Source organism: Bremia lactucae, linkage group LG1, assembly GCF_004359215.1.
Source record: "Bremia lactucae strain SF5 linkage group LG1, whole genome shotgun sequence".
Lineage (NCBI taxonomy): Eukaryota > Oomycota > Peronosporomycetes > Peronosporales > Peronosporaceae > Bremia > Bremia lactucae.
Genome location: NC_090610.1, coordinates 3,096,593 through 3,114,777, shown reverse-complemented (window position 1 = coordinate 3,114,777; position 18,185 = coordinate 3,096,593). Strand labels below are relative to the sequence as shown.

At 43.8% G+C, this 18,185-nt stretch overlaps 3 protein-coding genes across 3 annotated transcripts; all 3 read left to right on the top strand.

The window, feature by feature from the left end:
* The first annotated feature begins 2,227 nt into the window (after positions 1 to 2,227).
* Positions 2,228 to 3,539, top strand: CCR75_007676 (uncharacterized protein). The gene is made up of 2 exons (XM_067965734.1): positions 2,228 to 2,373; positions 2,437 to 3,539. Exons 1-2 carry the CDS (start codon positions 2,248 to 2,250, stop codon positions 3,004 to 3,006), a joined length of 696 nt encoding a protein of 231 aa, XP_067823087.1. The 5' UTR covers positions 2,228 to 2,247; the 3' UTR covers positions 3,007 to 3,539.
* A 2,123-nt stretch (positions 3,540 to 5,662) lies between these two features.
* CCR75_007675 (uncharacterized protein) lies at positions 5,663 to 7,571 on the top strand (the record flags this gene model as incomplete). Its single annotated transcript, XM_067965733.1, has 8 exons — positions 5,663 to 5,844; positions 5,904 to 5,957; positions 6,020 to 6,224; positions 6,452 to 6,589; positions 6,648 to 6,721; positions 6,792 to 6,895; positions 7,149 to 7,175; positions 7,246 to 7,571. The coding sequence occupies 8 exons, from the start codon at positions 5,663 to 5,665 to the stop codon at positions 7,569 to 7,571; spliced, it is 1,110 nt and encodes a 369-aa protein (XP_067823085.1).
* A 1,548-nt stretch (positions 7,572 to 9,119) lies between these two features.
* CCR75_007674 (uncharacterized protein) lies at positions 9,120 to 12,328 on the top strand (the record flags this gene model as incomplete). The annotated part of the gene is made up of 12 exons (XM_067965732.1): positions 9,120 to 9,235; positions 9,300 to 9,345; positions 9,400 to 9,481; positions 9,544 to 9,626; positions 9,696 to 9,802; positions 9,878 to 9,968; positions 10,038 to 10,136; positions 10,202 to 10,318; positions 10,352 to 10,887; positions 10,949 to 11,482; positions 11,817 to 11,927; positions 11,985 to 12,328. 9 exons carry the CDS (start codon positions 9,120 to 9,122, stop codon positions 10,562 to 10,564), a joined length of 954 nt encoding a protein of 317 aa, XP_067823086.1. The 3' UTR covers positions 10,565 to 10,887; positions 10,949 to 11,482; positions 11,817 to 11,927; positions 11,985 to 12,328.
* Between the last annotated feature and the right edge of the window lie 5,857 nt (positions 12,329 to 18,185).

The following is an 18,185-nucleotide window of genomic DNA, read 5'->3' as shown; positions in this document are numbered from 1 at the left end:
ATGGTGCATTTAGCACCATGTAAGACATCGATCACAGGCAAGGAGGCAGCTCTCTTGTTCCTGGATCATGTTTACCGACTACACGGGATGCCCGAGTCCATAGTATCGGACCGGGATCCACGTTTTACGTCTGGTTTTTGGCGACATGTGTTCGAGCTGCTAGGTAGCAAGCTCCACATGTCGACCGCAGATCATCCCCAGACCGATGGCCAAACAGAACGTGCCAATCGGGTCGTGGCGGATGTCTTACGCACTATAGCAACTCCCAAAGAGTGGAGCAAGCAATTGCCCTTTGTGGAGTTCGCTATAAATAACAGTGTCCACGCCAGTACGGGTGAGACACCGTTTTATATTAACGGACTGCGCCATCCTCGGACGCCAGTCTCGTTTGTGCGCAGCCCGAGTCTTAGTGGGGGAGAGCCCCTTACTATGCTCGGTGCGAAAAGGGGATATAGTTTCGTCAATATGATGATGACCCATGAGGGTATCATCTCAACGACTGAATCTTGCCCTAGTGACCCTGCCAGTTTAGCAGTGGTCAATAAAATTACGCCTTATGACCGACCTCTCGGCGGTATCATAGGCGAGTTTGATGCTTAAAGCGTGAGCGAGGCTCAACGCTTTGTGAATAAGCGATTAGCCATCACACGTAAAGTCCGTAACGCAATGGCAAGCGCACAGGACAAGCAAAAAAAATATGCGGACCGAAATGGTCGCAAAAATAATGAACGCTTTAGAGTGGGTGAAAAAGTACTATTAAGTACTGCTACCCTACCTAAAAATGCAATTTCTGTACTACCTGGAGGTACTACGAAGTTGTTGCCGCGTCTCATTGGGCCCTTTACGGTGGTAGAAGAGGTTGGAGACCTAAATGATAGGCTCACCCTTCCCCCGTATATGAATACGCACCGCGTATTTTCCGTGGTTCGTCTGAAACGGTATGTAGACCCAAATGAGGTCACATACCCCCATCCTCAAAGGAGACCGATGGTGACGCCGACTGTGAGTCGAGCCTCGTTCGGGTGTAGGGAACGAAGAGGGCGAAAATCTACCAGCCGACCGACTCCTTCTACCTTTTCGATGATATATAGTTAGGGACCTTAAGTGTTAATTTGATGTCTCGATTTATCCTTTCAAAAAGGTGGGGCTAGTTTTTATGCGTTGGTCACCTGGCGACGTTCGCTCGATTGACTTGGATCCGAGGTCACATTCACGTGTTGTCGTCGGAGCTTTACGTCGTTCTTCTGCGTTTGACCCTTGATGAATGTCTCGGGTAAGCAGTTGCGCCTCTATTGTCGTGCTCTTATTCCTGTCGTGTGCTGCCAGCGCAGATGATGGGGGTGGATTGAACGCTTTGTTGTTTGCATGTTGTTCGCCGAGTGCTTTTTGAGGGAAGTGTTGTTCGATCGTCCTCCTATTGGCTGGTTGTCCGCATCATTTCTATTCTTTGACCGATCGGTGTCCTATGTATTGATGTGCGCGACTGGTGGCTGCCTATGAAAAGGAGCACCAGCTGAGGCCTCTTCGCTAGTCTCAAATGGACTAGCAGAAGTAGCGTTGTGAGAAGAAACAGGGGGTACAGTACTACCCATGATTTCTCTCACACGCAAGTGGGCTAAATTAATTATCTGCAGCCGCTGTTTCATCGCATCGGAATGCGGATGAATGCGGCGCGTAAATTCCGCCTCATATAGGTCGGGCGTTATATTTGAACGCAACACGACCGGGATTGGGGAAATACTCCCAAGCGATGTCCCCTGATTCTTCCATGAACTATAGACGCAATAATAATTATAAGCGTCTACAATTGCGCGCTCTAGAAGCGACGCTCTTGGGCCGTTGATAGGAGGCCATTGCGATGATGGATACTTATTCACTATGCATTCTCGTTGTCCGGTTCACATTGTAAAGAGCGGACGTCTGATTTCTATATGGTCAACGTCCACACACCCATTGTTCACAACGTAACATTGGAAGATGCCAGGACTCAATTTAAAAGTCCGATGAAAGCATGCGATGGGTTTTAACGCTTTACTAATAATTTAGTATACGGCCACAAAGCTTAATGGTGTTTAGCTGACATTTATGATTGGTTTGAATAAATTTTCTATTTATTGCGATCTGAAGAGAATAGAACGTCCTCATCATTGTTTCATACACAAGTCAGATTTATTATTTTACAAAAATAATGGGAGATCTAAAATCTTTCTTCTTGTTTATGCTGATTCATTTTTGCGATTACGAAATATGGCGACCAAGACTGTCCTTATCACCGGCAGCAACCGCGGCATTGGCCTCGCATTCGCCAAGTACTACAAGAAAGAGGGATGGAATGTCATTGGTTGTGCTCGCGACGTCACTAACGCCGCGGAGGTACGTCTGACACAGAATTTGTTCTTATACCGTTGAACCATAATCTCTCTTTTATTTTAAAAGCTAAAACAATTAGAGCTATGGATGCTAATAACTTTAGACACCAGCAGTGAAGATTCAATTAATGCAGCCAGTAAGGCCCTCGAAAATGTCCCCATTCATCTGCTCATAAATAATGCCGGTATCATGACTGAGCACAACTTGCAGTCGACCACCAAAGCGGATTTACTTCGCCAATACGAAGTCAATGCCGTGGGTCCGTTCCTGATGACAAGGGCAATGCTACCAAATCTCCAACTTGCTGTGAAAGATCAAGGCTTGGCTAAAGTGGCGCAAGTGACGTCCAGGATGGGCAGCATTATGGATAACAATTCTGGGGGGTACTATGGCTACCGTGCGTCGAAAACCGCTCTTAATATGATAACAAAGAGTCTTGCCGTGGATCTTGGAAAGGAAAAGATCTGCTGCTTGCTACTGCATCCAGGTTACGTGAACACGGAAATGGTTCAATTTAGCGGAAGTGTGTCTCCTGCGGACAGTGTCAAGGGAATGGCCAAGATCATCGCTGGTGCAAAACTTGAGGATTCGGCCAAGATGTTTCATTTTGAAAAGGGGGATGTCCTTCCCTGGTAAGGCTGTTGGGAGATAGACTGCATTAACGCATATTCTACGCAATTGGATAAGTTCAGCAAAAATGCCGTTAAGCTATATCAATTCACTTGATCACTTTTCACGGGGTTGATTTTTGATTACACAAGCGACGAAAGGGACCTTGACTTGCGATTATTATACACAGGTCCAGTTCGTGTACTACCTGATAAATAAATCCAGCTACTCATAAAAGCGGACACGGCGTATTAGATAGTGTCTGGTCCTTTGCCTTCGCCGAGTTTGGGGAAGTGCTGGATCTCGAATACTTGCGGCAAAAGAGTTGCTTAAAGACTCAATCGTCGTTGTCCGGCTTATCCTTTGAATTGCAACTCCTTTTGCTTCCGTCGTAGTCCATCTAATATTGTATATTATTATTCGAGCAATTCGCTCTTGATTTGTGTTTGAGTACCGACATGAATTTCGAGGCTTTTTGTATCAATTCTGTTGCACCAATGGATGCCGTGCCCTCATATCCGAAGTCTCGCTGTATGCTGTCGTCATTATTTCTATTGACCAGGCCGTTTGATTGAAAGCTTGCATTCAAGAAGATATATTGCAAGTTTTACTTGCAATTTGCGGATTAAGGTCTTAAAAATCGAACTATTCTTTCATGAAAAGACTCCATGTGTATTGATAACTCAAGGAGATTTAAAGCAAAGCACACAAAAGTGTAATTCTTACTTGTTTTATGAAGGTGTACATCCAAGTGAGATCTCTTTAGTTAATGTGATTACAGACGAAGTATAATGGGTGGCATCGATGATTTCCCAAGCTCCAAGTCTACGTTTAGTGTCGCTAGGGAAAAAATGGTATTTCACTCTTAAGTGTCAGGAAAAACGCTTTAAAAGCGGCTTACGATTTTGATCTAATTTGGCGTCCTTAGCATCTAACGAAGATAAATTGTGTGGCGTTGTGGAAGTCCGGGATTTGTAATGTTCTTTCGCGTTAAACAAGTGACAATCAAGAGGAAGCGTGGAAGCAAGTCAATCGTGAACCGAATGAAAAATGCGACAAGTTTGAGTACGACGACGACCGAAACATTGGTATTAGTACACTCAAAAAATATAAAAAATACAAGTTTATCTGATACACTAAATAAAATAATCAAACAAAAAAAAATTCAATGGATCAAACTCTATTTAAATTTTATATTAAAAATATAATATTAAAGCATAATTTCACTTGTCAATTTTCCCGTATTAACTTCAGCATCGACGCCACTCCGTCGATAATGAGACGGACACGAGCTCTGGCGTGATCGTCAAGCGAAGAACAGAGTACTTCGTCGAAAGTTAAAAATAATTAGTTCGCAAACGGGCTGTTGAATATCGTCAGCCGACAAAGCAATATCCCAAAAGCGATTCCAAAGTCAAACGTTTGAATCGATTAAGAAGCGAGATTTAACAATTTATTCAATTCAACACATTTCGCAGTTACTCGCAATTTGTAAATCCTTTTATGAGTAATTTAGGGATTTCAATCGTACTGTATTATAAGCTCTACGCACAAATCGAGCTGGAAGAGTCGTAACGTCCGACGATCAACACAGAGCTTTAGCGTGTAATTTAGAACAATTTAGCAGCTAGTAGCAATATTAGGGATCAGGTCGGCTAATCAAAGAGGATTAAATCCAGCTCCTTATTTTCTGGCCTCAGAATATTTTTTCAGAAACGCTGGGCATTCAGGTCAGGATTTTTTCATCAACTTCGGAAACTTTAATGCCAGCATCTTCTAATGCTTTCTTGCAGGTTGAATATGATTCTAATCTTAAATCTTTTTATTGTTGTTAATCAAAGTAAATGTACCTTCAATAAAAAGGTTTTAGAAGAAAAGGAGTATAGTCTTGACAGTTCACTTCTTGTGGTCTGGATGTGGCTGTTTTAGTTGCAAACGGTCAAAGCATTTTTTTAAAAGATACGCAAGATGAAGATTTTACAAAACATGAATCTGCAGCCAATAGTGGCGTAAATGTGATGAGCGAGGTGAAAATCGTCGGTTATATAAGGCAATCACATGTATCTAGATCTCTCCTTCCGCATGCATCTGATTGCTTCGACTTATAAAAAAGTTCAAAAATTAAGAAGCGAGAGCTTGGTCATGTTCTGCTGGCATTGGGTTACGAAGTCGCGTCCAAGGAGTCATCTGACGAGATGGCAAACGCTGACTTGAACCAAAACGGGCAGATGCACTTGAATGAATTCATAACATTCGTAAGGCAAAAAATAGCATAAAAGCGCTTACACTGTCCGCACCGGATACGTCAAGCTTTCCATGTACTTGATTCGAGAAGAAGTTGCAAGGTGAGAAATTGCGGGAGCACACGAAAGGAACTAGAAGTGTCAGCTCAACTGTAAGGTTTTCGTAAGATATAACGACTTTTGGAAGTCAATGTGATGTCGACGCAGCTTTTTAACCAATGGTCGAAATGTAGCCCATTGCTACGAACGTATGGGCCCTGCGTGTCGATTTAATCATTCGTGTATCAGCAAAGCATGGATATTCTGCGCGGCCCAATAGATGCTATCGCCTTGAGCGGAAACTTTCCTGTTAGTGGTTTCCGCTTGATGGTAGTACTTGCAGGCTGTATATTTGTAGCGCCAATTATCCACCTCATGCGCTGCGAGACATCCCGTACTAAATGGCTCCAAATCTTGTTGAAAGCGCGCAATCATTACTTATCGACTTTATATTTCGTGCTCTAGGTCACTTATTCAACGTGGTGTTGGGACTATTCGCTGGTGTCTTTGTGTTTGATGCGGCCGTGCTACATACTATAGGCACGGCCTTGACAGTTTATCTGCTTATGATGGTGGCCCCAAGGTATTTTAGTCATAAATACGTTTCCGAGCAAAAGGATACAATTTTAATTTGGAATTCAGGGAACTTGTAGGACGCATGGTGCTGTTTCTTTTGTTGGCGTATCTCGTGGGAATGTAAGTGGTGCGGTTCTAGTTGTGATTAAGGCAATCTTTTCCTAAATGGCTTTGTTTGTAAGTCATTATTACCGAGAGTTCCACAGCCCAGACATTGTGTGGGACTCGGCGCAAATGGTTCTAACGCTCAAGCTCAGTAGTATTGCAATCAACTACAGCGACGGTGGTCTTTCCAAGGAAAAAAAGACTCCCACAATGCTAAAAAACGAGCTGCAAGAAATTCCGGCGCTGATCCCATATTTTGGTACTCCATTTTCGTTGCAACTGGTATTGATTACACAAAATAACAATTGATGCCTTTAAGGTTTCATTTTCTTTTTCCCAACCTACTTGGCTGGCCCGACCTTTGAGTACAAAGATTATATTTGCTGGATGAAAGAAATTCGTGTTGCTCCATTATCTGTTCACCTCCGCAACTTGTTCGTTATTGGGGTGCGTGCTTGCTTTGGTATTGACAATATTATTGATTGTGTAATCTGTGGTATGTTTTGTAGGTTTCAGCGGCTGGTTTTCTTGCTTCGCTCCAATTTCCAGTTGAACAAATCGATTCTTCTGACTTCAATCCAAAATCTCCGTGGGCTGTGCGCTGCCTTCTCATGTGCTTTCGTGTGGTATTGTTTCGATTTCGTTATGTACGTGCAGATAAAAGTGATTGCTGTTGAATTGATACTAATAACGCGTCATTAATAGTATCTTGCATGGTCGCTGGCCGAGGCAGCGAGTGCTACTGCTGGTGTTGGTTACGTGCAGGCAACGGGTAAATGGTGCGTCGATGTATTGCCGTGTTTTTACAATAGTAGAAATCACCAATTTAAAATATATCTGATCCCATAGGAATGGCATCAGGAACAACGATATTATGTGCGTAGAAATTCCGACAAATTTTCGTGTCGCAATTAATAATTGGAATATTGGCGTGGCCCGGTGGATCAATACCTGTACGTTGAAAAAGATCGCAATTTATTTAAAGTTTATCTAACAAGTGCAATTCTTAGACATATATCAACGCGTCGGGCTATCAAAGTCAGGAAGATCCGGTCTTCTCTCAACGATGGCATCGTTTTTTGTAAGCGCTCTGTGGCATGTACGTACAGCCACAATACGCCGCATAATGTATTACTATGGTAATCTGATATTGCGTGTCGGAAATACAGGGATTGTCACCAGGTTACTACCTCTTTTTTTTGTTAGGTGGTATCTACATTGAAGTCGGAAAGCGTACGTAACCCATTACAATGTCGAATTTTATCATACTCATACCTATGTACTATTTCTGTTAACTTCACAGACCTTCGTCGTCGCCTCCGATCATACTTTCACTATGATGAAGATCGTTCAGCTCATCCGCATGACATCTTTCTTTCATACTTCCGTGGTAATTCCCACCCACTGGCTTTCTTGTACGACAGTATGGGCGTAATTTTCACGTGGGTGGCGATGCAGTATGCGGGCATAGCATTTGAGATTCTAGACGTGCGTCGATGTATTGCCATCTGGGGCTCATGGTTTTATCTACCGCATGTTGTGTGCATTAGTCTTCTTCTATTTTTCAACCTTTTTCCTCGGCGTTCAGCCCATGGGCAGAAAAGCAAAGATCCAGTAAAGGAAATGTAGCCGTCAATCATTGGATCAAGTTGGTTCCGGCTGCCATCCAATATAGCACATCACCTTCCAGACTTGATGAAATGATATTATCTACATATGATGTAACCCATTCCAAGATAATCTATAAGAATTTCTGGTCATTGCCATTTCAGCAGTTTATCGTTTACAGTCGGGGACAGTGTGGCAAGGCTAATTGCTCTTGCATCTATTCCAACACTTCATCAAAAGGGATACGACTGGTATTTGACACTATTACCAGATGGCAACCCTGCTCGAAAAGGAGTTGCGCTGTGAATGGCTTGAGAGGGCATTTCTACTTTTGTCGGTCATAGACACTACTTGAGTGCTCACTTTGTGCTGTATCGTCACTTTATTTCTTAAAACTAGGATCATACGGTATGATTAGATTTTTGGTTCCTTTATTTCCTAAAGCTACCCTATATTTTACACACGTATTTGGGAACGTAAAATTAAGGCTATCGATAGCATTTATTCTGAGCCGGCTCATCATATGTTTATCAATTTGTGCATTTTTATTCTTTAAAAAACGCTCATTTAGCCCCTTCGTTTTATACGTCGTCACTTAAGATGATACTATGCTCGAAACGCCGTGTTTCAAGCTTTTACAGTTGACTTCGTCCAATATCTTGCCTTCTGACGACGAAAAACTTTTGTCAATAGCTGTGCAATGGAGTTTAAATACTATTTATAATGCTTGCTGCAAAGCAAGGCTTAATTAATATCTTAGCTTTACAATGTCTGACCCTCGACTTTCATATTTCGTATTTCCCTATTGTTTCCAGATTCAAGACAAATTCTTATCTTTTCTCACATTTTTACTAATCCAGGTTGCAAGCTCTAGAAAACCGCGCCGACGTAAATCGATACCCTTTTGCGTCGGCCAAGCTTTTGGTTAGTGTTAATATTGAAAAAGCTTAATGTTAGTCTCCTACCATTGTACATTGGAATATATACAAGCGCAGGAACTTGACGATTATTTTCTTCTTCGTATCACTAACGCTGCAACCAAAATCAACAAAATCAACAAAGGCCGCACAATCCGCGAATCTGATCAGATTATCCTTCACATTTGTATCACAAGCTTCTCAAATATTGCCGCTTGTCGGGAAAATCAGTGATTTTGTACTGCTCCTCTAAACCAGCATGATGTCCGTCTCTTTCAAGCATTGTTCACAATTGCCAGACTTGGCACGCTCTAACTTTTCACTTCCAGCAACTTGGCAAAGTGCTTGAATCAACGGCAGCTCGCATACGCTGCACTCTTTCTGCTATAACGCTATGCACTGTTGGGACTTCATGGTTCGCCAATAGCAAAGCTCATTGTCTAAATCTTTTCGCCGGCTTTATCCATTTGTCACGTTTCAGCTCAACTTTCTCGCTCATTCTTGATGTAATTAGATGTTAGTCTGTTGAGGTCGCCGAAATACCAAGCACTACCTTTCGTGCACCGTGGCTACATTCTGCATTATGATCAATCATGACACGTTTTTTTATCGTCATTACTCCAATTACAATTATTCGTTTTATTCTACAACAATGTTTCTACGAGCTGGACGAAAGTATGCGAAGCTTGGCGCGGTAGCACTCGTGAGTACGCCTCTATTTTTATCGCCAAAGCAAACGCATGCAGAGCAGCGCGTCTATACTAGTGGGTATGCAGCTTTAGCTTAAAGGAGTCAGATCTCAATAAATGATCATCGTATCGCTGATCTGCAGTGAGGCATTGGGGCGAGGAGTTCGTCGTGAGCTTTGGAAAGCTCAGGTAATAGCTTTCTGTCTGTGAAAGACTGTCAACTGACTAATGCTGTGAGGTTAGCATGAAAACGTGGTTGTGCTGGATCTAGAAAGCGAATTAATTAAGCTCGGCATGACGAGGATCCGTGACTATGCAAACGCAGGTTCGTGTATTGCCAAGTTAAGTAACAATGTTCTTGTAGAATTATAATTTTGCTATGAACAGGTGCCAAGTTTACGCATGATGCAAACGCAGTTCTGCGATCGACATTGGACCTTGCGCTCTCAGAGCTCCCAAGCGACGACAACGTATTGAAATTTTTGGTGTTGTTTATCGACTAGCCATAACATTTAATTTTTTTTAAATTGCTATTTTAGGCTGTTGTAACGACACCACGTGGGTATAAAGTCGATGGAGTTTTACTTGAAGATAATGTGAAGGTGTGTGGCATAAGCATTGCCGCGAAGCCAGAGGCTCAGATATGGTACGTTTAACAATCGAAGGTTTCTTCTTCAGTTTTTGCCTTATCTGAGTTTAATTTTGGCTGTTCCGTTAATAGTTTGTCACGAGTTTTACGAACTTGTCTGCCTTTTGAAGCCAAATTTGGCGAAATTTTGGTGCAAGAGGTTGCCAATGGTGGTAATACAAGGGTAAATTTTAGAGCTTGTTTAACCAGTCTAAAGTCTTTCTGGCTAACATGCATATATGATATGATTAAGATTGCCAAGACTACTTTGCCGGACGGATTGGAACAACACGAAGTTTTTCTTTTAATGCCAGAATTTGCTTTAATCTCCCAAGTCGACAAAATTATTCATGTATTTCGCATTAATGCTCTTACTTATAGCGCTGCAAACAATATTATTGTAATGCTATTTTGTAGCTATTAAAGCATCACGGGGCTGAGGAAGACAAACTCACACTTGTGACTCTTGTAACTTGTCCTGAAGCTGTAGATCGATTCTGCAAGGTTGACCAAAGTATCTGTGGTATGAGTTGCGTGTTAATATTCGTTAACTCCATTTATGGCTAGGCTTTTCGTGATGCTCGATTAGTGACCGCTTCGTTCGACTCGAGACTCAATAATGACAGTCACATTGTGCCCGGAATTGGCTCCTTCGAAGAGCGTTACTTGGGTGCACCTAGCTCGATGGAAAATGTCATTGACGATTTGGCTGAGAAAGCAGATGACGAAGACGCCCCGATAGCGAAAATTACGTCGAAAATCTCGTCGTGGCTTAAGTAAAACTAGCCGTATATCGGAATTAAGCATTTTAAAAATGATGTGCAATGTGTGTGCACAACAATAACTAATAAAACGGACACTGCTAATGAACTTTAAGGTGACATATGCTAATGGTACGTCCACAAAGCTCATCGGTCTGCCGGAAGACACCACGCTGGATGGCCTCCGTGGGCATCTGTATGAGAAAACGTCAATTTTACCACAAGATCAATATGGCAAGTGTCTTTTTTTATAATCCATAAGGCTTCCTACAACCTATTTAATAACGAATTAATGCTACAGTTATGACCGGGTATCCTCCTAAAGCAATCGAGGGACCGGGCGTACGTAGAAATAAAATCATGCGTTAGGCTACAGAGTATTTGACACAACATGACCTTGCAGGAAAGTAGTCTATCATCGTTAGGCGTACGAACGGGCTCGGTGCTGTTTCTGAAGGGGGTCCCACAGACTGGTGATACGCAAGTCAAGTCAAAATCCGTCTTTCTTCGGCGAGTTATGCCAGCAGACAATAGTTGCCTTTTTCATTCGATTGCATATGCTCTAAGCAAAAATAAAATGATCAGTGGACCCATGATGCGGAAGCTGATCAAAGAGACAATCCTAGCAGACCCGAACAAGTATTCGGAGGTGTTTCTTGGACGCCCTGTTTACGAATACTGTGGTTGGATCATGGACGACAAATCTTGGGGCGGCGAAATCGAGCTATCAATATTATCGACATATTACAAGGTGGAAATGGTCGTGTTTGACGTCACCAGTATGACGCGATTGTGCTACGGGGAAGACCAAGGCTTTACACAGCGGCTATTTTTGCTCTACGATGGAATTCACTATGACTTAGTTGTTGAGGCAGCTAGTGTTACAGCTTCTGCAAGTCAAGATGCGACTCTTTTTGCAATTAATGATTTTTCAAAGGTCAGGAAGAAATATGCTTTTTTCATGAAATCTTGCTCATGATGAAAAATGTAGGTTGAGAGATTCAATTTTGACGAAGTTCTCTTATTGGAACCCCGCACCCCTCATTACACTATGGGGAATTTCGGCTACAGGGCCTCCTCCCACCCAACTATCACACACCTTCGGTGCGGGTTGGCAGGGCGGCCATCCATTGGATGGTTGCTCGTCTGCTTTTTAGCCTATCTCCGGCGATGTGTCATCGTACCGCCCTCCGCGGGTATCGATCCACTTACCTCCCGGTCCCAGTTCCAGTGCTTAACCACTCGGCCACTGAGGTCGGTGAAAAATGTAGGTTGAGCGGGCGAGCGAAGTGGCAGTGGAAGCTCATCAGAAGCACGAGTATACTGATGTGAGTCGTTTCAGTATTATGTGTTTGGTATGCAGAAGTAGTTTTGTGGGACAGGTGTGTAAAGTTGTGTTGTTGTTCGAGCATTTTAACTAAAAAGTGTGTTTTGTGCAGAAAGATGCTATGTCGCATTCGAAGGCTACGGGTCACCAGCAATTTGGAGAAACACACCCGTCGTCTGCACACTAGTATCCAGTTGGACATTCATAGTCAGCTGTTAGTACGATACCATCAAGCTTCATCCTGTGCAGCTTCAGTAATTTTTAAGCAACATATTTGCAAGCTTACTCATACTTATTAATAGCGACAGCTTCTGCCTTAAAATTTTTAGGTTTATAAATAGATAAAAGGAAAGCAACAACCGATGGCACAAACAAATTCGTAAAACTATACTTTGGTACAAGGATAAACACAGCGTTATTTTATGCCTTGCTGGACCGTGGGTAGCTCGTTATTTAAATATTATTACCTATGAGAGGGAAAAAATAAAATATAAAATACTTTCACTATAGATAATAGTATCGGTATTATAATTTATAATTTAAATATTATTACCTATTATTGGTTGATTAAAATCTTTTAGTTTCACCCGTTGCTACATGCGCGATGGGCGGTAAGCAAGGAGTCACTATACATAGCTACTTATTAGTATGGTATGTCAGGACATTAAGAAGTTGAGTATGCAGAAGATTCTTATATCAAATACAGTAATATGTTCCCTATACTAAGTCTCTTTAGTATAGACCTTAAATTGCTAAGAAATCCTAGCAACTTGAAGACCTTCCTCTGCACGTCGTATGGGTAAAATATTCTGAGACACCCTTATCGTCACTATTATCAGTGTGCGTTATTTAGTCATTGATGAACAAACACAAGTTACTGCGTTCATCAAGGCTCGTGCGGACGGTCCCGACAAAACCCATCTGATCCGTCTAGAGCTTACGCAAGACCAAGCGATCTCTATAGCGGACAGAAGGACTTCGGTCATAAACAGGCTTTCGTCCACTCTGGCGCTTATAGTCCGCCGATATAGCAAGAGGTCAACGGTCCAGAACCCAGAAACACTCGTATGTCGAGAGCAAGAAACCTCGCTCTACTAGTTACGAACGATTGCAAAGATACTGTCGCCGTCAAAAGACAGGGCAATACGCCTATTAATGCAGTGCCCCACGCCCAGTGCCTAAAATCACTGAGCGAAACGATCGACCTCCCGCTGAAACTAGCGGCGAACGCGGCTTCGACGCTGTTGCGAAATTTTAACGGCGAGGTGGATCGTGTAAAACGGTCGGGGTCAGTAGGTGCGAAGCGCCCTACTGATCCAGCAACGTCATAAGAATTTGTAGGCTTTTTGACGTAAGTTGATCCTCACCCACAAACATTGTGCGAAACTTCCCCAGGTGATGAGGTTAACCTCACCATATTGAAAATTATAGTGGCAAATAAATTGCGGGGCGTCGAGTAATTTCATTCGACGCCAGTCGCTACAAGCTCACCAGCTCAAGTTTGTTGAACGAGATACACCTCTAACGAGGATGACAGTGTGCCTAGCAACAGGCGCATCTGTAACAGTTAAGAAACATGTAGTCGGTATACAATATGCGTAAGGGTAAATAGCACGCCGATGATTTTATCGTACTGGATTTAGATGACAAATTTAATGTCATCTTTGGAATACCATGGCTTAGAAAGTAAGAACCATGCATTAATTGGCAGCATCAAGCTGCGATGATGTCTGTGTCGCGTTCATCAGATGACCGTCTGATGAACGTCTTGGAGCGTCTTCAAGTGTGGGGATGTCCTACAAGTGAGTGTGATGCCGTCACTTGTGCTATGGTCGTTAGCACGACTGCACGAAACCTCAGAGTAACAACCCGTCAAACTGTGGAGTTCGATTCCGACGGCTGTGCACAAGCACAGGCAAGGTTGAAGTTCGACCAGTCAAATAAATTGAGTCGCCGACACAAGAATGCTTGCTTCAAAAGCGATATCTAAGATAATCTGATGATCCTGTCTATAAGAGACAGCGCGAAAGTCCTAGTTCGACTGGAGAGTGGGTCGTAGAGAACCTCGTTGTGGTTACGCAACCGCAGCTAGATACAGTTGGAGAGGTTACTCCTCAAATAAATATACAAATAAAGTTACAAGTCAAATAAATTTGAGGTAATAAGCTCCCAAGTTTTATGGGTATAACTCCCCAGGTATCTTTGGACTAAGTTTCCAAGGAAAAATTTGAGACATTGAATGTCGTAGTATACAACAATCAAGTGTAGGCGCTAAAACACTTGATCTCCGAAGTTTCTATTGAAGATAACTCAATTGCCAACGCTGGAGCCAAAATGGCTCTTGCGTGATCTGCGTAGTAAAATCAATTCAAGCAGATATGCGTACTTGTCGCAGATGACAAGTGATTCCGAATTATTAGAAGCTCATCGATAGACGATATAGTCCTCCATGTGAGGACTCGGATGGAACGTATTTAGTCTCAAATTCTGGGAGTCGTTGAAGACAAATCTTTTTTATAGGGATTTGATTGAATTTTTTCGTGGATATATTCCCTCTTTCGGAACCATGCGAATTGCCTAAGGGTAAAGGCGCTCGACACGAGATCGACCCGATACGAGGTTCAAAATACTGTAGTATGAAGCATCCCGATTTATGTCATATCTATCTTTAATTTACGTTCTGGCCACTGCCCGTAAAAAAGTATTAGCGATCGACATTTAATGGCCGATCACTTAACAGCGGCCATGTGGGAGTCAAACTCCCCACATAGCTCTCCGACCTTCTGTGTTCAAAAGGCAACAGGAGGGTGGCAGATTGTACATGCATTCAATGAATTGAATACAGCAACGGTACCGGCTCAAAGGCCAATACCAAGAAAAGACGTAATCATAGATGGTATGTTTAAGAGAACCATACTTTCGTCTTTGGATCTGATGGATTGATCTATCAGATCCTTCTGTGCGAATAGGATATTCCGGTCACAGCAATTAGCACCCCAAAAGCGGTATGCTTTGGGAGTGGCTAGCTATACCAGATAGGCTTAGTAATACCCGTACCATTCAACAGACGTCTAACCTGTAGGCGGGCACGTCTTAATGCGGCTACGCTCAAACTTAAACGCACACCTAGCACCGCGAGGATGCGTTTGACCGTCTAATCTCGCGTGCGGTGGTGGGCACCTTAGCGGCCTCACCCAACGTACTAAGTACTCTGGTATACGTGTCGTCACCTGAGCGGTAATCCGCCTCCTCGTTCGCACTTACCAAGTAGAAAGTAGTTTGTAGACTGATTTATATTCAATCGCATTAATAGAAATACTTATTTTAACCAATCCTAAAATATCATCTCTGTAAATAAAACTAATATGTATTGCGAGCATATCCTTCTAGATATCTCGCGTAAGGGATGACGCTAGCCGTTATCACCGCTAATGTGAATGCTCTCTTATCAAGTTTATATACTATAATTACCCATCACATACACAAGGGACGGACACAATGTAAACCACACAGAAGTGGTAGGTCCAGTTACATTACTTAAGTAATTGACCATCCCCATAAGTACGTAAAGTGTACGTAACGGGAATTGTGTAACATTAGGGCTACTTTAGCCCGTTACATAACCCCTTCTTTTAAGAGCGAATTTACATTATGCATACTCGTTAAAGATGACAGAGAATAGCGAGATGCTTTACGCGCGCCGCTTTTATCTCTCGTTCACTCTTGCTACCTGTGTCTTACACGGAGCCGAATATGCCACCTAAAAGGGACAATGCTGGTCGGTCGTCCGCGAAGACACCCAGCCACGCGCGAAGCGCACGCGCCGCTGTAGCACGCCGCCGCCGCTCAGTGCCACAATTGTAATAACGCAGACATATTCTGTTGCGCTCGCGTTGACTAGGCTTAAGGATCCATCCTACATTTGCAGTAAGGATTTCGAACGGTCGCTCATTGTTGTCTGCAATGAGTCGACACCGCTGCCATCATCTCATAGTAGTGATGAGGACATCAAGCTAATGAGGAAGGATGATGGCGCTTTATTGCCCATCCAAACTTCTCTCATTGCTCCAAACATAAAGACAACCACTTTTGTAATGCTGTCTCGTCGACAGCCCTCGCTAGCGCAGGGATCATTTAATGATAGTGCTGTCCGTAAAGGCGCAGCTAGCTCTCCGTTGGGTAAAACAACAACGTCTCATGCTCAGACCATTATTCAGAATGGTTCTGACATAGAGGATTCTGAGCGCAAAGCTCCGCCGACGACACGCGAGCGTGTTCAGTCGGTGTCACAATTACGCAAATAATTATTATGGCGGCTCTGATGCATGGAGGTTTCAGGGGAAATCGCTTGGACGTATTTTCCTGATCCCGGTCGTGTTGCGTTCAAATGAAACGCCCGACCAATACGAGGCGGAATTCCTGCGCCGCATTCATCCGCATTCCGATGCGATGAAACAGCGACCGCAATAAATTAACTTCGCCGGCTTCCGTGTGAAAGAAGTCATGGGCGGTACTATAACCCCTGTTTCTTCTCACTACGCTACTTCTTCTAGTTCATTTTAGACTAGCGAAGAGGCCTCAGCTGGTGCTCATTTTCGTAGCCAGTTACCAACCCGGGCACGTCAATACGAAGGGTGTCGATCGGTTCCCAAGAGTCGAAACACTTCGGGTAACCTCTCCGTTGGACGAGGATCTGATACCTTTGCCTCTCGGAACGATGGGCAAGCAACCTTCCAACAAGAAGCGTTACTTCCAACCCGCATCCATCTGTGCAGGCGGCGCCCGATAGGAAGTGCGATCTCGCCCACCTACTCGCGACTGCCTTACCTTCGTCCGTTCACTCACAGGCGTTAAGCGCTGCAAAACGACGTATTGTGGATCTCAGGGTCAAGCGTTGCGACTGACCTCGGGCCTTCAGGTCGTCTGTGCGAAGACTCGTCAGGGTTATGAACGCCTGAAGACTCGCTTGGACCTTCTGGAGAAGATAATGCTGAGGAGTCCGCATTCCTCGCGAGATGTCTCTCTCTCTCCAAGTCCTTTTCGTGGTGGGAGGAGTCATTCTGCTTAAAATTTTTCACCTTCACCGTCTCCCTCACCGAACGACGCTCTACTTACAGTCGGCGTCCCCATCGGTCTCCATAGACGGATGGGGGTATGTGACCTGATTTGGGTCTACATACCGTTTCAGACGACCTACCTAGAATACGCGGTGCGTATTCATATAGGGGAAGAGGTGAGCCTATAATATAGGTATCCAACCTCTTCTACCACCGTAAAGGGCCCAATGAAACGTAGCACAACTTCGTAAATACCTCCAGGTAGTACAGAAATTGCATTTTTAGGCAGGGGAGCAGTACTTAATAGTAACTTTTAATCCAATTTAAAGCGTTCATTATATTTGCGACCATTATGGTGCGCATATTCTTTTAGCTTGTCCTGTGCGCTTGCCATCGCGTCACGGACTTCTCGTGTGATGGCTAATTGCTCATCCACAAAGCGTTGAGCCTCGCTCACGCTTTTAGCATCAAACTCGCCTATGATACCGCCAAGAGGTCGGTCATAAGGCGTAGTTTTATTGACCACTGCTAAACTGGCAGGGTCACTAGGGCAAGTTTCTGTCTTTGAGATGATACCCTCATGGGTCATCGTCATATTGACGAAACTATGTCCCTCTTTCGCACCGAGCATAGTGAGGGGTCCTTTCCCACTAAGACTAAGGTTGCAAACAAATGAGACTGGCGTCCGAGGATGGCGCAGTCCGTTAATATAAAACGGTGTCTCACCCGTACTGGCGGGGACACTGTTATTTATAGCGAGCACCACAAAAAAGAATTGCTTGCTCCATGCTTTGGGAGTCGCTATAGTGCGTAAGACATCCGCCACGACCCGATTGGCACTTTCGGTTTGGCCATCGGTCTGGGGGATGATATGCGGTCGACATGTGGAGCTCGCTACCTAGCAGCTCGAAGACATGACGCCCAAACCAGACGTAATACGTGGATCCCGGTCCGATACTATGGACTCGGGCATCCTGTGTAGTCGGTAAACATGATTTAGGAACAAGAGAGCTGCCTCCTTGCCTGTGATCGATGTTTTTCATGGTGCTAAATGTGCCAGTTTGCTCAGTCTGTCTACAAAGACGACGAGCCCCGTCCGACCCTTATGATCGGGCGGCATACCAAACATGGTCCAGACTTACTGACTTCCAACAATCCGTTGGAATCGGTAGCGGCTTCAGTGGCGCACTGTTGGACGGTGCAGGCTTAATGCGCTGACACTGTTCGCAAGAGCGAATGTAGTTGGCCACCCATCG

Excerpts from the sequence above, each read along its gene's own strand:
- CCR75_007676 (XM_067965734.1), top strand. The coding sequence starts at position 2,248 with ATGGCGACCAAGACTGTCCTTATCACCGGCAGCAACCGCGGCATTGGC. Across the intron at positions 2,374-2,436 it reads ACGTCACTAACGCCGCGGAG|CTAAAACAATTAGAGCTATG; the intron begins GTACGTCTGACA and ends TTATTTTAAAAG.